This window comes from Pogoniulus pusillus, chromosome 24 (assembly GCF_015220805.1).
Source record: "Pogoniulus pusillus isolate bPogPus1 chromosome 24, bPogPus1.pri, whole genome shotgun sequence".
NCBI classification, from domain to species: Eukaryota; Metazoa; Chordata; class Aves; order Piciformes; family Lybiidae; genus Pogoniulus; species Pogoniulus pusillus.
Window position 1 is genome coordinate 3,441,780 of NC_087287.1, and position 25,693 is coordinate 3,467,472.

The following is a 25,693-nucleotide window of genomic DNA, read 5'->3' on the forward strand; positions in this document are numbered from 1 at the left end:
ATGTCAGAAGGATAGAGTTAAAAAACTTTGAGGTTGAATAAGCCTGGACTGAAACCAGGATATCCAGACCAGGAGAAAGCTGAAGGGGGCAGAATGACCTCAAATGTTAAAATAACCAGAAACAAGACACAGTAATTATGAGCTGTGATGGATTGGGAGCCACCTGCTCCCCCACACAATGAAATCACCCAGGCTAGACTCAGCTGGCTGGAAGTTAAGGAGTGAAGCTTTATATCCACAGCTCAGCACAATATGCAAGCAGAGATTTACAATACATTACAATATTTACAGCTATATACAGAAATATGAGTTAAAAGTAATGCAGAAACACAACAGCTCTCTCAGAAATCAGACTCCCCAGGAGGGGCTCCCAACCACCCTTCCACCTTTGCACCCCTCTACCTTATCCCAGAGTCTGCCTTACATGCAAGGTGAGTTGGGAGAACCGGCCAGGGGGGTTAGAAGCAGAATGATCAGTTGGGTTACACAGATCCAAGCAGGGTGGCAGAAGCCCAGTGAGAAAACAGAGATACTGGCAGACTCTGATAGACAGACCTGTGTTTTCATACATCTCAGCAAGTCCATGAGTGAAGTAGACATTGCCATTGTTTTCTTTTCACAGCCTATAATCTCATTTTTCTCATTAAAATATTCCAATTAGCTGCAAAGCAGCACAGAAGCAGTACCTCCAGGCAGTGAAGTTCTGACAGCTTCTGTAGCTAATACTTTGTTATGGTTTCTTTACATAAACCAGAGACTGATTTGGACAAACAAAAGTTGTCTTCCCACTTAACCTGTGGTGATTTTGATACTAAAAAAACACATCTCTGGGTAAAGGAATTGAAATGTAAATGTAGGACCACCTTAGTTTAATGAACAAAGTGGTTGACAGAGGATGTGTGCGAAGATGTGTGTGATATAAAATCCTGTACAGAGCTTCTTTGGGTTTTGGCCTGTGTATAAGCTGCTGCTTGTGCAGTTGGTCAGCTAGCACTGGTCTCTGCAGAACTGAAGTAGAACAAATATCTCATCTCTTTGTGTCAACTGGCTTTGCACACTGGGTAAAGAAATTTGGGAAAGAACAGTCCCAAAAGCATATATTTGCTCTTAACCTTTTCTAAACAAGAAATAAGGAAGTTTGAGTGGTGTTGAGTTTTCCTCCTTATTGTTTTGTGGGTTTGTTTTGCTTTGATTTCAAAGTTATCATGTAGTACATGGCAGGGCTAGCTAACCTTATTTGTTAAGAAGCTTTTCCTAGTGTGTAACTCACTTTGTCATCACAGAATGTTAGAGGTTGGAAGGGACCTTCAGAGCCTAACCTCTCTGCCAAATCAAGATTGCTTAGGGCAGGTCACATAGGAACACATCCAGGCAGGTTTTGAAAGTCTCCATAGGAGGAGACTTCACAACCTTTGTGGGCAGCCTGCTCTGGTGCTCCGTCACCCTCACAGGAGCTAGGTAGAACCTCCTGTGTTCTAGCTTGTACCTGTTATTCCTTCTCCTCTCACTGGGTACCACCCAAAAGAGACTGGCACCTTCATCTTGACACCCAGTTTCTGGAATTTAAATATAACCTGAAGTAACCTGCAGGTTGGTTTGGGTTTGATTTTTGGGGGGAGGTAGTTGCTGTACAGTTCTCTCTCTGAACTAAACTCTGGATGGGTTCATAGCAAAATCTGAGGAATATTGTGTTGTTGCTGCTCTATGAACTGAGCAGCTCTCTCTGATTTGCTTTGCAAAATGTGTTACCTCTTTAAAGGTAGATCTCATGCAGGTTTTGTGTATACAGAAAGCTGAGCTTTATAATCCTAGTCCTACTGACTTGTTATTTTAACTAAGTGCAGAAAGTGTCATGGCTTGGTAGGGCACTATGCCTTTTGTCTTCCCTGAACAGCTGTATTGCAGCAGTTACAATGTGAATTAGGTCATAAGCCCCAGCTTCTGATTTGTCCACTTCTAATCTAACCAGCAGTGTCAGAATACAGAATGAGAATGAAGACATTTCACAGTTCCTCTTATCTCGTGAAGTAGTTGGTTGCTATCATACTTCACCCTCTGAGGTGCAAAGGGAACAGAGCCACTTGGATATGCAGCAAAAGACAGCACCAGCATCTTCAGTTTTCTGCTTTCTTGGGCTGTTCACTCCAGTGTCCCCTTTTGTTTGGATGGCAAATAAATATTAGAACCTGGCTCAATCCCCTTGATGCCTATTTATTTTCTGCTTGGTGCATTTAAGCCCTTTCTTGCTCTATTAAAAGGCAATAATGCACTTTCTTCCTTTTCCATAACCTCATTAAGTTGTTCCTAAATCAACTCAGTTGTACCAGTGTTGGTCTCCTGAGGCTGCTGTGAGAAAGCTTTTTTCTGAAGAACTCCAAGAATGAGGACTGGGGAATAGGCTACTCTGGTGGGGGTTGGTCTCTTCTTCAGGCAAGCAGCAACAGAACAAGGGGGGACAGTCTCAAGCTGTGCCAGGGCAGGTCTAGGCTGTATGTTAGGAGGAAGTTGTTGGCAGAGAGAGTGATTGGCATTGGAATGGGCTGCCCAAGGAGGTGGTGGAGTCACCATGCCTGGAGGTGTTCAAGAAAAGTCTGGCTGAGGCATTTAGTGCCATGATCTAGATGACTGGATGGGGCTGGGTGCTAGGTTGGACTGGATGCTCTTGGAGGTCTCTTCCAACCTGGTTGATTCTATGAGGACATGCAGCCTTCCAGAGATTCACTGTGGCACTGGGTTTGGGGAGAAAATAGACTCTTTTGTTAGATTTCTCCTGTTTTCTGGCAGATATGTTTATAACAGCTTTGGAGATCTTCCAATCTAGTCAGCAGCCTTCTGAAGCTTTGTAATTCTCATGTTCAAGTTAGCACAAAAATATTTTGCTTTATTTGCATGGAAGTATTATTGATTAGCCAGGCACCAATTTCCTTCTGTTAAATATGATTAAATTAGCTAAGACCAGATATTCATGGAGATAAACTTTGTGAAAGGCATTGCATAAAATCACTGTTAGAGGCTGTTTACTGTTTTTAGCTGTGCTTTTAATAGAAAGTAGACCCTTTTGGCAAACTAATCTGAACTGTTCTTTACTTTAAAGCTCTGCTTCTCCCAGCTTTGTCAGGGAAGAGGAGATTCATTGGCTGTTACCTGAGAACCAGAGAGGGAAATAGTGCTTAAAGTGCATCTCACTAACATGGTGTGCTAGTTGTTGATAGTGATCACGGGGCAGTCTTGAAGTTGTATGTCTGTAAGGTGTTGACTTTGCTGTCTCCTGCCTTACTCAGCTTTTCCTATCAACCTTGCAATGTGGGACAACTTTTCTGTGTTTTGTGGGTAGGTATTTTGTAGAGAACAGAATGAAGTCACTGTGATGACAGGACAAGGGGTAATGGGTTTAAACTGGCAGAGGGGGGATTCAAACTAGATGTTAGGAAATGGTTCTTTATCGTGAGGGTGGCAAGACACTGGCACAGGTTGCCCAGGGAGGTTGTGGCTGCTCCTTCACTGGAGGTGTTCAAGGCCAGGTTGGATGAGTCCTTGAGTGAGCTGTTCTAGTGGGAAGTGTCCCTTCCTATGGCAGGGGGTTGGAGCTGGATGATCCTTGAGGTCCCTTCCAACCTAAACCATTCTATAATTCTATATAGACAGAGAAAATGTAGTGGATTGGGTCTAGTTGAAGCTTCCCAAAGACTCAAAGTCTAGCTAACAGAACCAATACAATAATAGGATGCCTTCCCCTCGAGGGTTAACCTTTTACATGTAGATACATAGAAAATGCCTTTATAAGTAAAACTGAAAGGTGTTTACAGTTGCTTTTTGGTTTGATTTTTTTTTCTCATCCTGGAACTTAATTCTGTAATTTTTAGCAAGGTAAAGCTGTTTAAGGGACATGTCTTGGGTTAGTTTTACAGCTGATTATTACAGGAATTTTCCTGACAGGAGCCATGTGGGAGCTGGGCCAACCTTCTGCTATATTTAGAAGGAGAGTTTTGGGCAGCTTGCAAGCAATTCTTTAATTTCAGCAGCTGAATTTCCTGCTGCTTCCACAGGTCTTTGCCTCGGTGCTCTGGGAGCAAGTAGTATGTAATGGAAGGAACATGGTTGATTGTTCTCTGCAAAAACACTGTGGTAGGTCTGTGCTTGGGGTTGGTTGGTTTGTTGTTTACTCTGCTGCTCTTACCAGAAAAATAAGGCTACCACTGTTTGAAAAGTGTTTGCAGTCAATGCTGCAGAAACAGAGAATCCTGTTTGTAAACATAACCTAAGCAGGAGGAATCTCTTCAGTCTTCCCTAGACCCTGTGGTTTTATTGCTCTGTGGGTTTGCTTCCCTTGGCACAAAGGGAAAAGGCCTGAGTGAATCATAGAATCAACCAGGTTGGAAGAAACCTCCTTTCTTTTGTTTATTAAAAAATAAGGGTGGTCTGGGTATCAAAATTTATGGCTAACAGATTTCCTTTCCTTAATCTCAGAGATAAAGTACTGTAAAAAATGATTAGGAACTGAATCTTGCACAAAGTATTGGTACTCTTTCCATGCTCTTTGATGACAAATTCCCCATCTCTGAATGCTGAGAGCAGTGCTTTTTAAATAAGCACCAATTGAACTAACCATAGATATTTAATTAAAGACTTGCTGGGTGCATTTTCTTGGGAGAACTTTCAGCTCATCCTCACCAATTCCTTTCCCTGTCCTTAGCTATTCTTCTGGACTCTGAAGGTTGTCTCTCACATGTCTCACTTTAGAGGGGGAGGGAAAGCTCACACAAGGATAGGCATTAAGGGTTTCATAGCTGTTTATGTTCTTTGCACAGTATTTACAGCTACAAAAAGCTGAAGTAAGTCATGGTGTTTAATGGAAGCAGTCTTCAGGGGCATGATTGATGGTGTAATTAAACCTCCTATTAGTTCATAAACACCCTCATAAATCACTGCTTCTTGTGTATTGGGATTAAATTGAAAACTACTATGACAATGACTTCCTGTCATTCAGGTTGTGTTTTTTGCTTAGCCTAGGAATTACACTCACCTGAGACACTGGCTACATTGGAGACATCTGATAGGAATCATGTTGAAAAGTCGTAGTTAGACTTGGTGATCCTAAAGGTCTTTTCCTACTTAAATGAATCTCTGCTTCTATGTTGACCTGTTCATAATGGAAAGAGCAATTAAGTGATCTAAAAAATACCTTTAGATAAAGCTTTCATGATGTGCTGATAGTACTAAAGAGAAATAGGCATCATCCTTGAAGATCTTCTATGATGATTTTGTGTCTTGCTGTTATTTTCCTTACCAGGGAAGAGTTTGGTTAATTTTCTCCATTTTAAGGCTTTTTAAGTGTGTTTGTTAATATGAGGACAGCCTCTCATCTAAAATTAGGAGCAAATGAAATATTCCCCCCCCTACTCTTAATAGTAAAGAAATGATCATATTTCTTTATGATATTTATATGCCACAGAATGAGGCACAGGAGACTTTTTCCTTTGTGTTTCTAATGGCCAAAAGCTGGAGGCATGTGAAAACTGCCTTCATTTAGAGTCTCTCTAGTTTGGCATAATGCTGAGCCTGCATTTAATTGTGCATACTGATTTAATGATCAGAGAAGCTCATCATACTCCAGCTCTGTCTTTCCTGCCTGCTCTGCCAGGAAGCTATGAGAAGATGCACTACAGCTGGCTAGTCTGGCTGGGAGCCATGTAGGGATTTGCCTACATAACTGGAATCTCCAGCTTCCCCTTGGAAAGAACACTTCCAAGGCACAAGTGCTAAAATAAAAGGCAGGATGTGATTAAATCATAAACTTGAACCACCTTTTTCTCCAATGTGGGAGATTTTCATACTTGTGCTGTCTTCATTTCCATGCTAATGCTAAATGCCTGAGGAGTATGTTTTCTTGCAACCCAGAAGGCAGCCATGTCCTGCACTCTGTCAAAGGAAATAGGACCAGCAGGATGAGGGAGGTGTTTGTGCTCCTCTGCTCTTAAGAGACCCCACCTGCAGTACTGCATGCAGTTCTGGTGCTGGATGGAGCACCATGAGGGCATGAAGCTGCTAGGGCCACAAAGATGATTAAAGGGCTGTAGCACCTCCCCTATGGTGCTACAGAAAGTCATGGCTGTTTAGCCTGAAGAAGGCTCTGGGTAGACCTTTGGGTGGCCTTCCAGTACCTGAAAGAGACCTACAAGAAAGCTGGGATGGGATTTTTTACAAGGGCTTGTGGTGGTAGGATGAGAGGGAATGGATTGAAGCCTGAGAAAAGCAGGTGTAGACTGGATATTAGAAAGACATTCTTTGCAGTAAGGGTGGTGAGACACTGGACCTAGTTCCCCAGGGAGGTAATGGATGCCCCTTCCCTGAAGGTGTTCAAGTCAAGATTGGATGATGCTTTGAGCAATCTGCTCTAGTGGAATAGAATCATAGAATCAACCAGGTTGGAAGAGACCTCCCAAGATCATCCAGTCCAACCTATCACCCAGCCCTAACCAATCAACCAGACCATGGCACCAAGTGCCTCATCCAGTCTTTTCTTGAAGATCTCCAGGGATGGTGCCTCCACCACCTCCCTGGGCAGCCCATTCCAATGCCAATCACTCTCTCTGTGAAGAACTTCTTCCTAACATCCAGCCTATACCTACCCTGGCACAACTTGAGACTGTGTCCCCTTGTTCTGTTGCTGGTTGCCTGGGAGAAGAGGCCACCCCCTACCTGGCTACAATGCCCCTTCAGGTAGTTGTAGACAGTAATAAGATCACCCCTGAGCCTCCTCTTCTCCAGGCTAAACAGGCCCTGCTCCCTCAGCCTCTCCTCATAGGATTTGTGCTCCAGGCCCCTCACCAGCTTTGTTGCCCTTCTATGGACATGTTCCAGCACCTCAACATCTTTCTTGAATAGGTGTCCCTGCCTGTGGCAGGGGTGTTAGAACTAGTTGGTCTTTTAAGGTCTTTTTCCACCTAAACCATTCTATGAATATCTTGTAGGCAAAGAATGATTAAATGCAGTTTAGTTAAAAAAAAACCCAAAAAACAGTGTATTTTTTTCCAGATTTTTATTGCAGATCCAAATATCCCTGAACAAGCAGGTTGTGTGCAGTAGAGTTCTAGCTGGAAGGGTACAGATTTGAGAAAACACCCCTAGGGAGAAGAGAGGAAGGAGTAAAAATAATTTCAGTAAATCAGTGTAGTGACCCAGTTGATAATGTCAGCCACAAGCTGTTTGTGTGCCAGAGCACAGTAAGCGCTGGCATGCAACAGCAGATGCCACCAAAGCTTGCAGAAGTGGATTGTGAGCACGCTAGGAGAGAATGAATTAACTTGTTAAATTGGAATCCTGAAGGTGGATCATAGTACTGGTGTAGCCACAAATGTGCTGTGAGGTTACCTTCCTGTGACTTGCTCTCTTCAAGCAGAAGCAGCATGGTATTAAAGAATCTGTTTGAAATGACACAGAGGACTCCAGAGTGAGAGAAAGCAAAAGGGGATCATTTTCTTTTAGTTTGAGGCAGTTCCTCATGTAAGAATTCTATTCCTTTTTTTTTTTCTTACATGTATCACTGAAATTGTTGTTAAAATTGAATGACAGTGTGAGATTATTTGCATTGCCTTAAATTACTGTGGTAATAAAGTGATTCATCCTGCTACACACAGTGACTCCAATACAGATAAATGTCAGAATCATTCTTTTTTGGCAACAGTAATAATTATGTAGTAGTGTCCATAATTGCTGGCAGTGTATCACTGCTTAAGACATGAGGTTTTAATGTCCCACAGGACAATTAAGAAGTGCATCTTTGTATATGTTGCTCTTTACTACCCGTTCCTGTGTCTAATAGAGATTTTGGTCCAATAAACACTTCCACTTAGTAAGAACTACAAAGAGTGCTCAGAAACCTTGTGAGCAGCACAGCAGCGATGTGAGGTAGCATTGCTGTCCTCTGAACTCAGTACCCTCAGCGCTGTAGCCCAGTGCCACTGCGACCTCCTCTGACACAGAGCAGCCCTTGCAGAGCCATTAAGAGTCCTTTCTGCTCATCATCTCTTCAAAGACCTCTGGCACCTTCTGAAGGAGCAGCAGCTTACCTCTGCCTGCCTTAACCTCCTCTTAAATTAATACTTACTCTGCCTGACCAAGAACAATTGCACCATGGTGCAGATCTGAATGAACTGTCCTTAGTGCACAGTTCTTGGTAGAGCAAGACTTAATTTGAAGCAAAGCATGTGCTGTGAGCTCAGGGAGGTTTTTAAATGAAAGGCCTTTTTAACCTTAGCTACTCTAGTTAAATATTGGGAGCATCCTGCTAATCGAAGCACCTTCGTTGTGGACTCATGTGTTGAGATTTAGCTGAGAGAGCAACTTGCTGAGTGTGACATCCTTCTTCAAGTAGCACAGATTTGGATAGGGAAAATTGCTTGGAAGTTTGTGGGGCTCCAAGCAGCAGAAATGCTTGGATTACTGATTTTATTGTAGCACAGTTAGAGAGAGGCAAAATATATCACTAAGAGGCTAAGATTTATAAGAACATTCCACAGAGTAAATTGTGCTGTCAAGCAGAGAAATAGTGTGGTGAAACAGACTCTCTGCAGTAATCTTCTGAGGATCTTTGACACCTTGTGCAACAATCACGGAGTATCTGCTGAGCAGCTACAGGCAGGGGGCTTTGGCATGCTTCATAGCAAACCTCATGTGTTTCATTTTCCTTGCTATTGGAACCATAGATATTTTATGGAGGTTTGCCTTTCTTTTATGAGTTTGCTTTGTCATCACTTAATATGGCAGAACTGATGTTCTTCTTTTGGCTTTTGCAGGTATGAACACAAGCAAGAGTGAGACAGTGAAAGAGCATCCATTAAAACCCTCCAGAAGATCTATGCCATGCCTTGCCCAGAGCCAAACACATCCTCAGAGTCTGAGCAAGCATTCATCATTTCTGCAGCCAAGCCGTGTGCAGCCACAGCCCCGGCCTCAGCCTCTAAGTGCAGGGACATCTACAGCTACAGTGGATGTAGTGTCAGAACGAGGTAGGAGCTTTTTCAGAAGCTAATTCCAACCCTGGGAATGGAAGGGATTGATGGGAACAATATTAGATGTCCTGTGGTGTGTTAGACATAATGTTTTAGCAGCTCTTGTTAAATTAGAGAAGCATCTGATAAGCTTTGATTTGTTTAGGTAGCTGCAGTTTGTTGGAGAGATGTTTTTGCACAAGACAGCTTAGAAGAGTCATGGTGCTGGGTTATTGTGTGAATTTCTGCTGTGTTTGAAGTGAGGCTTAAAGTCATTTTCATTTTATTTTTCTGAATGACAAGATTATTTTTTCTCACTATGAAAATGCTTCTGCGTGCTGGGGAAGAGCATGGAGGTTTCTATAGTGCATCCTAGGAGAGAGAGGAAAAATAAATGTTAGACTTTTGGCAAGAAATGTCTTTAATCATGAACATGGGAGGAGCAAATGTGCATTCATTCATGGATAGCAGAATTGGAGAGGAGTGGTATGGAGAGAATGAAAGAAAAGGGAGAAAATCCCCATAAGTTTTAGCTTGTGTTGGGAAAAGGAACAACTTTTAGTCTAGGATTTCTATTTTAATGGATATACATGCCTTAACAGGGACACTAGGTAGAGGTGTGTGTCACCTCTTGCCAGACATTATTGCCATCTGTAAACGCACCTCTGTGGAATAAATTTTGATAGGTCCTTTCCTAGGCACTTATTTTCACTCCACTAAGTTATTTTGCTGAATTAAACTTCTCAGGAAGAGAGTGAAAATCTTCATTAAAGTGGGCTTGGTTTTTTACCATCAGTGGAAGACACTTGTCAGAATTCCAGCCTAAATTTTTTCATCTGAGTCACTGGCAGCTTTTGGGAATGTTTCTTTTACTTACAAAATACATGTGAATGCTGATATGAATATTTCATTTATTGCAGCTAAAGTGGTGGAGACTTTGGAAAACAACTTGATGAAGCTGTCTAATACAGAATACAGTGATCCATTTTTAGGTGAGTTGGTTGCTGAACTGAAATAACAATCAATGAGTGATCCTTCAATTACTTAAATCACTGCCACCTGTGAAGTTATTCTGTGTTTAGAGGAGCATGTTTGGTTAGGATGTTCATCTCCAAGAAAGGAAATGGTACTTAGAAATAAATCCCCAGAAATCAGTAGTAAGAACTGGTGTGGATGAAAATCAGCATAAGCAAAAGAGAATTTGTCTTTCATCAACAAATAGGTTGCATGCTTTAGTTGCTCCTCTGTCACTTTGGACTTTGCAAAATAGACTGATTAATGGGTATCATCTTCCAAGTGAACCTTTTCAAACTGCTCTCCTGAGAACATGAAAAAGTGCTGAATTAAGTGAATGTGGTGAATTTTTCATTAGGCAGCATCACTGAACTGTACATCAAAAAGCCAACCAGCTTTCTGCTCATCTAGAATTGTGCCCACAGACAAACTTACCTGCTGGCAAGAAGGGGATTAACAGCATGTCAGATAAAAGACATCAGTGGGCAGGTTCTCTTTTATTTCAGTTGGCAATAGATGTTTTTATGCTACTGCCTTGCAAGCTGTGGTGCCCACCCTGCTTGCCTACTCTTCTACCCATTGCTCTGGGTCACGGGCGCTCCCTGGGGATGTTCTAACAGCTCACGTTGGTTGTAGGCACACTGCCAGGTCCTGCTGGGGCTGTCCACTCCAACCCCTGTCTGCTATTACCATGCCAGGACTATTTCATAGAATAATAGAATCAACCAGGTTGGAAGAGGCCTCCAAGATCATCTAGTCTAATCTAGCACCCAGCCCTGGCCAGTCAACCAGACCATGGCACTAAGTGCCTCATCCAGGCTTTTCTTGAACACCTCCAGGGATGGTGACTCCACCACCTCCCTGGGCAGCCCATTCCAATGCCAATCACTCTCTCTGCCAACACCTTTCTCCTAACATCCACCCTAGACCTCCCTCTGGCACAGCTTCAGGCTGTGTTGCCTTGTTCTATTGCTGATTGCCTGGCAGAAGAGACCAACCTCCACGTGGCTACAACTTCCTTTCAGGTAGTTGTAGACAGCAACGAGGTTTGCCCTGAGCCTCCTCCAGGCTGCACACCCACAGTTCCTACAGCATCTCCTCACAGGGTCGTGTCCCCAGCCTGTAGCAGTGCTTACATTTGCTAAGTCTCTTTCCATTACTAAAATTACTCTCTTTGGCATTGCCAGGTTTGGTTTCTTTTCCTTGTGTTCGCTTTCAAACACCGTGAGTCAGATTTAACAAAGGGGTTGCTTATTACAATACAGCTAAAGCCTTTAAGAATCCTGTTTATCATGAACATAGCTAAGGCAACAAGATTTTCAGTAGTTAGGTCCTGTTGGAAATCCAACCCAAGTAAGCACACAAGTAGCTGTCTGCAGATCCTGCCATTAGAAATGGTTGAGGATCAGCATTCCATTCTTAATCTGAAATGTTTGATTTCTAATATGTCAAAAATGGTAACATAATCAATAGAAATTAGCTTTAAGGATTTAGATATAAGGAGTAATTTGAAGTTGTCTGACATTAAAAAGGAACAGTAGCAAATAAGACAACACTGATTCAGTTATACTTTGTAAATTCTGTTGGGGTTTTTGTGGCTGTTGTTGCATTTCTTCCTGAATTAAGCTTTTGCTGAGGGATTATTGCATTGTAATTCATCTTCCTTCAAATTCTTCCTAGATAGGAACTTGATAATAAATGATGTAGTTCTTAGTTTTACTGCAATGCTTACCTTGTTTTCTGACTGCATCCTAAATCAAACCACTACAAAGCTTATATAGAAGAGATTCCCTTATTTATGTGCTATGCAACAACATAGTCAACTGAGAAAGGAAGACTTGAACCAAAACTAACCATCCAACAAAATATCCTAATAAAAGCCTCTCTCAGTGCTCAATTGCAGAAGTGCTTGTAAGTGAATTTTGGTTAAGTGATGGTATAATAAACCAAAACATATAGCATAACCTCTGCAGTACATACAATATTTGCATGGAAGAAGGGACTGAAAAATCACAGAGGATATGACCTAAGAAAACCAGGTTCAGTCTCTGCATCAACAGAAATGTGATGTCTCCAGTGTGCTTTCAGGTAAGGACCTTGTAGTCTTTAGGCAATGCCTTCCTAGGTAAGGGCTGTCACATCTCTTCTGACTGTGCTGTGAGATGGGTGAAAAGCTGCATCAGGACAGTTTTTCCTATACTTGGTGAGTAAGAGAGCTGGTTCAAGCCTGGAGAGCTGGCAGCAAGGATAAAGGAGCTGTGTGTTTCATTATAGGCATATTACACACTGAAACATAGTAAGGATTAGAGTTTGAAAATGTTGAAGTGTTTTAGACATTTTATCTACCTACACCATCTTAACTCTTCTAAAGAGCAATGGTACCTGCCTGACTTCATTCTTAAAGACATATTACTGCACACAGACAGGTAGTTGGAAAAGCTTCTGTTAGATACACAGTACACAGTATCTCAGGTACACAGCAGAGTAAAATATGAGGACCTAAATACATCACAGCAATACTTACCCAGGTGTCTAATGATATTCTTCTCCAGGTCATTTGTTGTTTCTAGGACTAAAATTAGGGCAAAGGGGGATTAATTTCTCATTCTTACTAAAGCTTTACAAGGGTTATCCCTAAATATGTAGAGGCTCAAAGGATTGAGTCAAGTCATCATATCAAAGTTTGTGCATCAAAAAATATCTAGGGATGATATTTATGTTCATTTTCCTTTCTGTAACTATGCCACATTTGGACTGAGAAACATTTGCTATCCTACACTACTGTTACCTAAAATAGCTTGTTGAATTGCATGTTAAAGAGGAACTGGGGCAAGTGCTTTTTATCCTCTAACTACCATAAAATTAAACTGCATTCTTGACCCTTCAGGAAAATATGGTAGAAGGAAAAGCAGCCAAGCACTTAGGAAAACCCAAGATGCAAAGTGTCTATCTAGAAATCCGTTTCTAAACTAAATGCTTCTGCATTCTTAGGTGAAAGTCTCCCAGGAGTGAAAGTCTCTCCAACTTTTTATCCTACAAAGTGCTCCTAAGGCCAATGCTGCTGCCCTGCATCAAGCACAGCAAAGCTGTGTCAGGAAGCATTAGGTAGGCTTTTGTGATATATGGAAGACTGCAGTCAGTCATTGTGCCGCTGTATTACGAGACAGCAAAATAAAGCAGCTACTAGCATTAGCTTTTAGCTGCTTGATTAGTGCCTTTTAGAAGGACTTTATACTTGAGTGTGATCCCAGGTAAATGCCTGAGCTTCCCAAGCAATATAAACTACATTTTGGGGTTTTTTTCCTTCCTGTGGTCTCTTGCCTACACCCTCCCCAAGTCAAGCAGGCTGGTTGTAATGGTTGGCATTAGAACCCATCCAAGAACTGCAAGAGCAGGGACAGCTAACAGTTGTTGTCAACAATAACAACCAAACGAGTTGTAGGCCAGGGAAAGCGTGATGGGAAGTAAAAATGAAGTAAACAGTAGCATTCCCACAGGGCAGAGGGAAAAGGCTTGAGGCAGCCAAGCTTTTCTCATGATGTTTTGTGGAGACGCAGCCAAATAAAGAGTCTGTTTGAATTTGAAGACAGACTCATAATGCAAGTCAAATAGAAAGTCTCTTAGGCCATATCAGTACCTTTGGGGTATGTTACATTAAAAGCATCCTTGGGCAGTACAGCTCCAACCTCAACATTGGGGGATGCTGTCTTGGTTTGGTTTGTGGCAATCTCAAAGGGCCATTAAAATACAAACCCAGAGAATAGAGGCTGTGGAGGAAAGGCTGGCAGAAAATAGTCTCACTGTATAGAAAGCCATTACATAAAGATGTCATGGGAGTTTAGAAACTTCACTTCCTGAGGAAACAATTCAGGAGGTAAATTACTGTATTGTAGAATGCACTGGTGACATTAGGCACAATAGGAACAATTGGAACAATCAAGCTCATTTCATTTAGATTGTCTAAGTTTAAGTGAATAGAATTATGGTTTGATGGGTGGGAAAATTACAGGAGAAAAGATTTTCTCTCAATATGCTGGAAACTTTATTATATAAAAAGCACCTGGCCATGAGAAAATACAGAAATATAGTCAATGTTATCAGTGGCACAGTCATAGAATCAACCAGGTTGGAAGAGACCTCCAAGCTCCTCCAGTCCAACCTAGCACCCAGCCCCATCCAATCAAACAGACCATGGCACTAAGTGCCCCAGCCAGTCTCTTCTTAACCCCTCCAGGGACAGCGACTCCACCACCTCCCTGGGCAGCCCATTCCAATGCCAATCACTCTCTCTGCCAACAACTTCCTCCTAACATTCAGCCTAGACCTTCCCTGGCACAACTTGAGACTGTGTCCCCTTGTTCTGTTGCTGGTTGCCTGGCAGAAGAGACCAACCCCCACCTGGCTACAACCTCCTTTCAGGTAGTTGTAGACAGCAATGAGCTCTGCCCTGAGCCTCCTCTTCTGCAGGCTGCACACCCCCAGCTCCCTTAGCCTCTCCTCACAGGGCTGTGCTCCAGGCCCCTTACCTGCTTCGTTGCCCTTCTCTGGACACCTTCCAGTATCTCAAAATCTCTCTTGAGTTGAGGGGCCCAGAACTGGACACAGTACTCAAGGTGTGGCCTGAGCAGTGCTTTGTACAACTTCATATCTGTCATCTTCTCTCAAGATCCTTTTCTGAAACCAGCATATTTTGTTTTCTGATATATTTTTATATGTTCCTAATTTTCTAGATATATTTGTATTTCTAGATATTTGTAAACTAATCAAAAGAAGTCTACCAAAGTCAGCTTGAGAAATATAATGAGCCACCTGAAGCAAACACATGGAATCATAGCATGGTTTGGGTTGGAAGAAACTTCCAAAGGCCTTCTCTTCTCCAGGCTGAACGACCCCATCAGCCTGTCCTTGTAGCAGAGGTGTTCCAGCCCCTGAATGTTTTCATGGCCCTCCACAAGGGGTTGGACTAGATGACCTTTGGAGGTCCCTTCCAAGCCATTCTGTGATTCCTGTTACCAGATGCTCTTGCAAGGTCTTGTTCTTCAGTAAAGTTAGAAGCTTTTCACACCTGGCCGTGAGTCGAACCTGCAAAGTTACTTTAGTGTCCTATTTCCCGCTTGTGTAGCTGCTACTCCAAACCTATTTCACAGTCTTTTTTAGTGCATTCATGTTTGTTGACCTGAGAATAACCTCCATATTAGCTTAAATTGTTTAAAATAAATGAACTCCCTGAGTTCAGTGTTCTGACAATTAAAAGGGGCTGTATTATACGTTAAGAAATCCCTTCACAGACTTCCTGAGGTTAATATCAGCATTAAGAAATTACCAAGGGCTCATTTTGAGTAACCTTTATGTAAGCAGTTAAATTGCAGGAAAAGCAGCCTTTAGTAAAAGTTTCAGCTTTAATATTTCACCTCAGAAGCATTTAGGCTATGTGAGATAATTGTGGCTAGTTTGGTTTTTTTCCTCCCTTTTTTTTTCCTGTAGAACTTATGGTGGAGAATTTAACTGAACAGCTTAATGAAAAATATTTTGTTGTTGCAGATGAGCTTTCATGAATATAAAATTCAGGAAATTCAAGCTTGTGGTTCCCACAGCAACCATGACTTGTTTCTTGGCTTGTATTTAGGCTTTAGACTTACTGGGCTAAATGCTGTTTCCATTCTCCCCTGACTTTTCCCATGTTGATGTGAAAGCTGAGATGAGAACTTGGCTCAGGATTTGTGGGTAACTTTCTTATCTGAATATGTTTCTATTTCCAATTTGTCCAAGATAAAATTGTGTGGGAATAATTATTCCATCTTTTTATATATATATATACAGCAAAACTAACCATTTTTCAGCATTCATTAAAACTTTGGTTTTAATGGTCCAACTTTGTAAAGACATTGGCCCTCATTTTACTCCTGGTGGGTGTATATGGTAAGTGTCATCATGATATTCTAATGGAGAACATGCAAGGAAATTAGATGTCTTGAAAATATTTCCCTTCTGATAGAGGGTGTAGAGTGACTCAGAGAGCTGAGTCCCATTTACTTGCCTGCAGTGGTGGTGCAGGAAGAAATGTAACCTGTGTACGCTTTGAGGAAGGTCCTTCATAACCTTCATCTGCCTTGGAATGTGCAGCAAAGTCTTTACAAATACTTTTGGTGAGCGATTCAAAACTTGCAAGCTGCCCAGGGAGGTGGTGGAGCCACCCTGGACATGTTTAAGGGTTGTTTGGATGTGATGCTTAGGGATATGGTTTAAGGTGAGTCTTGTTGAGTAGGGTTCTAGGTTGGACTTGGTGATCCTGAGGGGCTTTGCCAACCTGCCTGTTTCTGTGGTTCTGTAAAAACAAATGCAATGAAAAGGAAACCACTTCCTTTGCAGTGTCATCTTCTACCACTCTCAAGTACACCTCTTAACCTGTGTTCTGAAGTGGGCACTGCAATCCCTCATTACACATGTTCTCAACTACTCTCTCTAATGATGAGCAGCAGGTGTGAGGGGAATTGGGCATTTTGGTTGCACCTTTCAATGTCACTCTGGTTGAGTATTCCCCTCCCGAATTGATTGAACATTTTGAGTCTCAGCAGTTGAGAGTCAAGCACAAAAGCATGTGAATATTGATTTTGTATTGCTTTGTGAGGTAAAGAATATTGTGAGGTCTTCTCATAGGAATGAAATTCACTTTGAGTTTCAAACAAAGAACCTTTTGTGTTTGCAGGAAAAGAAGTTATAAAGGACAGGTGTCCAAAGGTAGGTCTAGTGACAGGAAAGGGGGCAACAGCCATAACCTGGAACTCAAGAATTTCCACCTAAACAGAAGGAAAAACTTCTTTACTTTGAGAGTGACAGAACCCTGAAACAAGCTGCCCAGAGAGTTCTGGAGACTGCTTCTCTGAAGACTTTCTCAATCTGCCTAGATGTGTTTGTGTAGCACTTGATCTAGGTGGATGGGCTCTAACAGGAGGATGGGACTAGGGAATCTGCAAAGGTCCCTGCCAACCCCTAACATGTTGTGTTTCTATGATAAGCTATTGAACTGTGGGTAGTTGAACTGTGACTGTAACACTGCTGTTAGTTTCTCTCCGTTGTTACCTAAAATGAACTCACTTTTTGATCCTGGTTTTCCTTCAAATGCAGGAAAGGACAAAGACACATACACAGATGATTCAGAACACGGCAATTATGATGCTCGTACAGATCAGTCCCGGCTCATACAGAACAAGCTTACCAGGCAGAAAACAGAGCCTCGGACCAAGTCATCTTTAAAGGTAAAGGACACAAAGCTTTATTTAATTGTATCAGTTGTCAGAATCTGCTTAAATAGTTACCAAATATGATTTTTAAGGGATTAGAAAGGCTGTCTCTTAAATAGGCATTACATGGCAAGAAATTTACATGGCTCTCATAGTATCATTTGACCTACACGTCAGTGAATGGAATTCTCTGTACCAAAAGCAATCAGAGTTATTTAGAATCAAGCATTTGTATTGACTTCTGTAAGAGGCAGTAACCTTCTCTGAAAATACTGACATTGCACAAGATTTAGAACATAGAATTCCCCCCCTGGAGTGCAGTTCGTATCCATTGTGTGAGGTCTGAAAATTTCTGAGTGTTTAGAAGAATTGAGTTCATGTAGCAAAAATTCAGTTGAGGGAGATGTGAATCGTGGAGTTCTCCTAAGCAAAATCCAAGTGATACTTAGACACATTGAATGAAAGGTAAAATTAACTCCTGTATAGAAGACTGCAGGAGTATTTTCAGGAACCTTAACTAAAGCACTGGGAAAGCCATCTCACCAGCCAAAACTGACGTGTTGTCTTGCTTAGTAATTGCCTAATGACAATATTCATCACAATGCATTTTCTCCAGCAGTTCATCCACTTATAATGCCAAAAAAACGTGGCAGATTTTCAGTTCAAAACAAGTGGCTTGGGGTTTTTTTTTGTTCTTGCTGTCAACTGGAGGATCCTTAATTCTCTTTTCACTTCACTGTAATTGCTTGTAGAAGTATAGCTTTTTCTTCAAGGCCAGCTGAATGAAGACAATTAATAATGGATGTTCTTGTTTGACTTTGTTGGTTAGGTAGGCAAAAACTTTTATGTTAAATGGGGCCTAAAAGACAGAATAAATAGTGCAGAATCTGCAAAATTTAGATGACTGAAATTTCTTCATTAGCAGCTAAGGCTGCTACCAAGACACAAATCTATTAACATCTAATGGCTATCAAATAACAGGCATTTCATCGTGCTAAAGCAAAGCATTTGGTTTTATTTTCACATCAAATGATCACTGGCTGTGTTTTCTCCAAGCCCTGCTGATATTATGTTTATAGGCAGCCAAGAAGCTAACTAACTTTCCAAGTTCAAAGAGGAGCTTTGTATTTGTAGTGAGTTTAAACAAAGATGCACTTTTAATGTCTCAGTCTTCATATGTCCTGACCTAGTCAACAAAGTGCTTTGGAGTTTAAAAACAGTCTTCTGAAGTCACATCTGGCTTTTAGCCTCCACGGCTCCTTTTGTCACAGCAATTAGTTTTGGAAACTTCCTTCTGGTTTTATGGGTTTTTGCAAATGAGGCAATCAAGCAGGATTCTCCTCCTGTTTACTGTTTGCCTGCCTCCACGGGAAAAAGGCAGAGGAGCTTTAGGTCAGTCTTGGATTAGGAAAAAAGGTTGCTCTTTTGCCTTTGGATCATTGTACAAGTCTTCGTGGCAATTAGTGGAAGATGTCTAAGGGAAATTTCTGCCCCAAATGGATATAAAGCTAGCGTCAGGAGGCGTCTAATTCTCTTTGAGACTGTTGAAAGCACAGAGGACTGCTCTGCAGCTTTACAGCTGGTAAGTTCTCTCATATATTTGGAAAAGAAACCCATGGATCGTGATAAAAAAATATTCTCTCAGCCTGGCCAGAGAATGAAAGTGAGAAATGCCACACTGGCAAAGTGCAGGAGAAAAGCTTAGCCTTCTTCTTTGTGTGGTAATGATTCCCTTTCAGATCTCTTTTGGAAGGGTTGTTTTGGACCTGAGAGACTCAAGTTAAAATTGCTACGTAAGTTCCTTGCAATTAATGCTTGGTACTGTTATGTGTCTCAGTGATGAGCGACATGAATACTTGAGCAATAACTAACTTGTCTTGCTGACATGATGAAAGCTGAACTGCTTAGTGTTTCAGATCACTGAAATGGTGTGATACTTTCCATAGATAGGATTTGTATTGCTGCAGTTTAAAGCTTCAGAAGTGTCCAGTAACTTTGATAGAGCATCTGGATGCCCCCATTCATCTTGATAGGCATCTACTTCTCTCGTTTCCTTGATTATGATTTATAACTCGTAATCTCCTTTATTGTAGGTTAGTATCATTCCAGGTTTCATGTTGAAAAGATGGGAGTCGTTCAGACCCATTAAAACCTGTCTTCATTATCCATTGCTGCTGTCTGTTCATCACCAGCTGCTGCTGAGATTGTGTAGAAAGTATGGGTTTGGGTATGTGATTCTGCCAGAGCTCCTCTTGCAGAGGAACAATGCCAACAAGTGGCTGCTGAGCAGAGTATGGAAGGAGTAGTATCTGCTATTGCTAGAGAAATGAGAAGGTCCTTGATTGGAAAGTTAATATTTGAACTATTCTAGTTTCACTAAGGACGGAGAGCAAGGTAAAGACTTGAAATGTTACATAACTTCTAAGAAATTTTAGGTAAGCTCTTAAATAAGCAGAAGTCCAAAACATATGGAGAGCTGTGCCTAAGCAGCTGGACATACTGCTGAAAATTGATTCCAAATTGAGCAAAACTCAGTGTGTTCAGTGCAGACTATTACAGTGATTATTAGACAATAAATCTAGCCTTGAAAACCTGAAACACATTGTTTAGGCATTTTATTGGACTCTGATTTCAAGCATGTTTCTTCTTCTCTGTCTTGCAAAACAAATGTTTTGCTTAGGGCTTTTTGTGGTGATGGTATTTGAATATTTCTGGAAGTCTTGCTCACATTTCAGAGCCACAGCTAGGTTCTGCACAGCACAGTGTAGTATGCACAGACATACATTAGCATGGGTAATTACAGCAGCCTGTTGTGTTAACCAGGCTGGGTTGCCTTTGCTGCCCAAGATAGTCTGGATATCTTTGCATATGCAAATATGTCCCCGCTTTTCTTTCCTAGGTTGTTATGGTTATTTGCAAGAGGAAAGAAAAAAATAAACCTAAAGAACATGCAACCAGTCTGCATTTTTGAAATGAAGCAATTAAAAGGATGAATATAGTAAATCTATTTCTGGCTTCTCCATTCAAACACAAAAAAGATGAGCGCTCACTTAGTTGTGCACTGAGAAGATTTCTCATAAAGCACACCTTAGACTATTCTTAATTCTAAAAATTCTTCATTTTAGGATTTTAAAGTAAAAATAATGAGCTGAGAGTATCATTTTAAACTATTTCACCAACTTTTCACAGCTCATTCCAGGTACATTAGGAAGTCTGAGGGTTTTGGGGGTCCTAGGTTTGATTTTTATTTTTTCAACATCCTGAAGCAAAGCAAACATGAATTAGGAATCTTGCTTTTGCCTGTTGTAGGTAGCATCAGAAGTGTATTTATTTCCAGAAAATAAGGTAGGCATTGAGTCATATGCTCTGAATGTAGATGTTGACCACTGAATTGATGGCATCCTTCGGTGTGAATATTGCTGAAGATGTTAATTAAGTTCATGGTAACAGTATTAGAGAGAATTAGTAATCAAAACAAATGAAGTGGGTTTCATGAGTCAGCCACTAATTGCTCCACTTAAAAGCATCTTATTAAGTTCTAAGAACAATAACAGATTATATTGGAAGAAAGTTTTCTTTTATGACAAATAGCCATTCTACTCAGAACAGGAAAGCTGTTCAGAGATTTTGCAGTTTTAGGTGGTTAGCATGCCCAAGAATTTCACACATGAGACTTAACCTCTGTCAGAATTCCTGCCCTGGTTCTTCAAGTTGTTTCCATGGCTACTTCGATCTTATACATGATTTAATAGCCCTGATCTCATCCACAATTGTTTCCAAAACCTCTCATAAAAAACAAGACCTAAAGAGATATGGAAAAGTGCATTTCCTTCCCCATCTCTCGTAGCCAGTGTGTTTTGCACTGCAAGCTTCATTTTCCCCCTCTTACTCCTCCATTCCAAGCTGATTTTCCTTGCAAGTGTACAGAGTGATTTTTAAATACAGACATAGATGATATAGATGTGGATGATGTGGATGTAGTAGATGATGTGGATGTAGATGTAGGTGATGTAGATGGAACACTCCATACAATCCTGTTTGTGTGCCAGTAAATTTTAAGGGTGTTTACAAAACTGTTATCTGTCAGCAGTAGGTTAGTGAACAAGTCAACATTTCTATGAGGAAGCAAAGCCTGTCTCTTGGCTTTCATTCTGTTCCAAGGTTTTTGAGTTCTACAACTTCTCCCTACATCTTTGTCTCCTTAAATAGAACAAATGGGGAGGTGGTGCTATTAAGAATTGGTGATTCTTGGACTGAGTGCTTGGATTCAGTGGTCTCCAGTAGTGACATCACTTCTTCTGCTAGTGGGATTCTTCCCTTTCCTTCGCTTACAGTTTCCCCATGGGGAAAAAAAACAAAGTGTTTGAGTAAGTCTCTCTTCATTATGTTGCTTCATTATTGATAAGAGTTTATTAAAAATATATTTTTCTAGCATTTTTAGCTGGCAGAACTCACAGCCTCGCCGAGCTGGCAGGATTCTCAGCCTCGCCGGCATGGCAGGATTCTCAGCCTCGCCGAGCTGGCAGGATTCTCAGCCTCGCTGGCATGGCAGGATTCTCAGCCTCGCCGAGCTGGCAGGATTCTCAGCCTCGCCGAGCTGGCAGGATTCTCAGCCTCGCCGGCGTGGCAGGATTCTCAGCCTCGCCGGCGTGGCAGGATTCTCAGCCTCGCCGAGCTGGCAGGATTCTCAGCCTCGCCGAGCTGGCAGGATTCTCAGCCTCGCCGGCGTGGCAGGATTCTCAGCCTCGCCGGCGTGGCAGGATTCTCAGCCTCGCCGAGCTGGCAGGATTCTCAGCCTCACCGGCGTGGCAGGATTCTCAGCCTCGCCGGCATGGCAGGATTCTCAGCCTCGCCGAGCTGGCAGGATTCTCAGCCTCACCGAGCTGGCAGGATTCTCAGCCTCGCCGGCGTGGCAGGATTCTCAGCCTCGCCGGCATGGCAGGATTCTCAGCCTCGCCGAGCTGGCAGGATTCTCAGCCTCACCGAGCTGGCAGGATTCTCAGCCTCGCCGAGCTGGCAAGATTCTCAGCCTCACCGAGCTGGCAGGATTCTCAGCCTCGCCGGCGTGGCAGGATTCTCAGCCTCACCGGCATGGCAGGATTCTCAGCCTCGCCGAGCTGGCAGGATTCTCAGCCTCACCGGCGTGGCAGGATTCACAGCCTCACTGGCATGGCAGGATTCACAGCCTCACTGGCATGGCAGGATTCTCAGCGTCACTGGCAGGATTCTCAGCCTCGCCGAGCTGGCAGAATTCACAATCTCTGTTGGAGAGGGAGTGAATTTTGGTTGAAACATCAACAGCACGAAATAAAAAGAGTTTGGGAGAGAAATATAGCAGCTTTGGCACGCAGATTGTCTGAGAAGAATGCCGAGGCCCAGCTTTACGCATCCATCTATCTTTTGGATCCCAGACACTAGCCTGTTGGTATAGCTGCTTTCTTTTATGTAATTTTACAAATCTAAATCCAAGCTACACCACCCACATGGAGGAAGGTTGAACTTCATCCTGTCTGCTGTAGCGACAAAATAAACATATCGTGCTGTGGGGGCTTAATTCTTGTGTGCTGTCTCAGTCGGTGCTTATGTAAGCGAATGCTCCTGTTGTGAGAACTAATGTTAGCTAGGTAAAGGTGAAACCTTTGGATATTCTCTTTATTAAGTAAGCAGCAGTTGCCAGAGTCAGAAATTGAAATGCAGACTCTTCACTGCCTGAGTGAAGCTGTTTCTGGCTGTTTGAGTAGCTTGGGTCAGAAAAACCTGCTCTGGGCAGAGTGCAGTGCACTCCATGCATGCTGCCAGCCTAGCACCTAGGTTGTGCTTTTCTTGACCTCATAATTTCTGGGAGTGGTAGCTGAAACTATTTTTCAGCTCTGTTCTAGAGCAACTCACTCTGTTGGCAGCAAACTGCCAAGAGATGGTGTTTCAACAGTGACTCTTACACGAATCTGAAATTTGCTGGTTGGAAATGGCTTCACCTCTTCTGGAGTGTTTATTTCTGGCAGGCTGAAAATTTGCCACAAGTTTAATCTGCAGAGCAGAACAGTAGGTTTGAAATCAGTGGAGCTGAAATAGTTGTAATTTCTGTGAATTGTGCTGTTTAAATTAATTGGGGAGAGAAAGGCTGTCAGACAGCTGTTCCCACTTTGGAAGGAGAACACTGCTTATTAATTACAGTCTGAAAAATAGTTTGTTGAAAAATCCCTCCATGTTGGCTAAATCCCACATTCTTCTTGCACCACATGTGAATAGAAATGGGGACTCTTTATTTTATAGCTTTGCTAAATATTTGCATTATGCTTCTGGGGTGTTTGAATCATAGAATCAACCAGGTTGGAAGAGACCTCCAAGATCATCCAGTTGGTTGGTTTTTTTTTAGGCTTGAGCAAAAGCTTATTTTTTCCAGATTAACATAAAAACTTGTCTTGTCCAAGCTGTAAACTTCAGTTGAATGATAATGTCAATATTTGGAGTTCTGTGCTGTTTCGTGCTTGGAGGCAGGTGTGTCATGTTGTTTTCTTATATTAATCACATGCTATAAATCAACCTAAAAGCATAGAGGATCATAGAATCAGCCAGGTTGGAAGAGACCTCCAAGATCATCCAGTCCAACCTAGCACCCAGCCCTATCCAGTCAACTCGACCATGGCACTAAGTGCCTCATCCAGGCTTGGCTTGAACACCTCCAGGCACGGTGACTCCACCACCTCCCTGGGCAGCCCATTCCAATGCCAATCACTCTCTCTGCCAACATCTTCCTCCTAACATCCAGCCTAGACCTCCCCTGGCACAGCTTGAGGCTGTTTCCCCTTGTTCTGTTTCTGGTTGCCTGGGAGAAGAGCCCAACCCCACCTGGCTACAACCTCCCTTCAGGTAGTTGTAGGCAGCAATGAGGTCACCCCTGAGCCTCCTCTTCTCTAGGCTAAACACCCCCAGCTCCCTCAGCCTCTCCTCATAGGGTTTGTGTTCCAGGCCCCTCCCCAGCCTTGTTGCCCTTCTCTGGACACCTTCCAGCATCTCAACATCTCTCTTGAATTGAGGTTCCCAGAACTGGACACAGCACTCAAGGTGTGGCCTGACCAGTGTTGAGCACAGGGGCAGAATAACCTCCCTCATCCTACTGGCCACACTGCTCCTGAGCCAGCCCAGGATGCCATTGGCTCTCTTGGCCACCTGGGCACACTGCTGCCTCATCTTCAGCCTACTATCCACCAGTACCCCCTGGTCCCTTTCTGCCTGGCTGCTCTCAGCCACTCTGTCCCCAGACTGTAGTGCTGCTTGGCATTGTTGTGGCCAAAGTGTAGAACCCTGCACTTGGCCTTGTTCAGTCTCATCCCATTGGCCTCTGCCCACCCATCCAGCCTGGCCAGGTCCCTCTTCAGGGCTCTCCTACCCTCCAACAGATCAACACCTGCTCCTAGCTTGGTGTCATCCACAAACTTACTGATGCTGGACTCAATCCCCTCGTCCAGATCATCAATAAAGCTATTGAACAGGACTGGGCCCAGCACTGATCCTTGGGGATGGAGAGGACTAGAGAGAAAAACAAACATCACTTAGTCATTTTTATACACATTTCTCAGGTGAAACAGGAAATCTTAAAAGGAATAGAGGAGAGCAAGGGCTTTGCACAAAGTATTTCTTCTGATGCTTCTGTGAAGAAAGAAATAAAAAGAATCTGATGATTCTTAGTCCCGACCAGCAGCCAAATAATAAGTGTGCTTTGCCTGAATGCCCATTGCATTAACAGAGTGATTCACCCTCCTAGATGTAGCTAATGGCCAATATACCTTGACTCATGGGTTTAGTTGAAATCACTGTTCTCCATGCACATTGTGGAGCTCCTTCAGTTGAACTGAAACAAACACCTACATGACCAGATGAATTCTTTTACTGGCACAGAGATTCCTGCTAATACAGATGGATGGCATTGCTTGAGAGTCGCACCAAAGGGAAACTCCAGTGCCCGTAGCATTGGAATGAATCAGTCCTGAAATCAATAGAGTTTAGGTTAAATTCACTGCCCAGTTTTGGTAAATGGCTTCAGTAGTGCACATCTGAACATTTGTTTGTCTGAAAGTGGTCCGAGATGAGCAGATGGAAAATCTCTCTCTGCTATCAACGCAACTCATTACTTACTGAGTATTGCCCCCAAAGAATTCTGTTCAGTACAGAGGCATCTTAGGGCCTATTTTGATGCTGGTATTAATCTGAGAAAGAAAACATGTTTTTCCAAGAGGGATAAGCATCAGGTGGTTTATCACTGAGGAAAGAAAGGCTAGGAATAATAACTCAAAGAAAGGCAGAAGTGTAGCACAAAAAGATAGATATAATTTGCAGGATGTTTGTGCAGAAATTGCATGAGCAGATATTATGTAAGAGAAGTTCCAGATCTGTCCTTTGGGGCAGTTTTGGACAGGCTTTTTGCATCTCCTTTTGCCTGCTTCACAG

At 42.5% G+C, this 25,693-nt stretch overlaps 1 protein-coding gene across 5 annotated transcripts in view; it reads left to right on the top strand.

Annotated features, from left to right (window-relative positions):
- The window catches only part of ANO3 (anoctamin 3), a 187,589-nt gene that overhangs the window by 97,932 nt on the left and 63,964 nt on the right, over nucleotides 1-25,693 (top strand). For all 5 annotated transcript variants that reach the window (XR_010306682.1, XM_064163080.1, XM_064163084.1 and 2 more), the window contains exons 2-4: nucleotides 8,796-9,008; nucleotides 9,911-9,982; nucleotides 17,130-17,260. Coding sequence is in view for 4 of the 5 variants with exons in the window: in XM_064163080.1 (XP_064019150.1) it covers nucleotides 8,796-9,008; nucleotides 9,911-9,982; nucleotides 17,130-17,260 (416 nt within the window). In the remaining variant the exon portion in view is untranslated. The remainder of the gene's footprint in view (nucleotides 1-8,795; nucleotides 9,009-9,910; nucleotides 9,983-17,129; nucleotides 17,261-25,693) is intronic.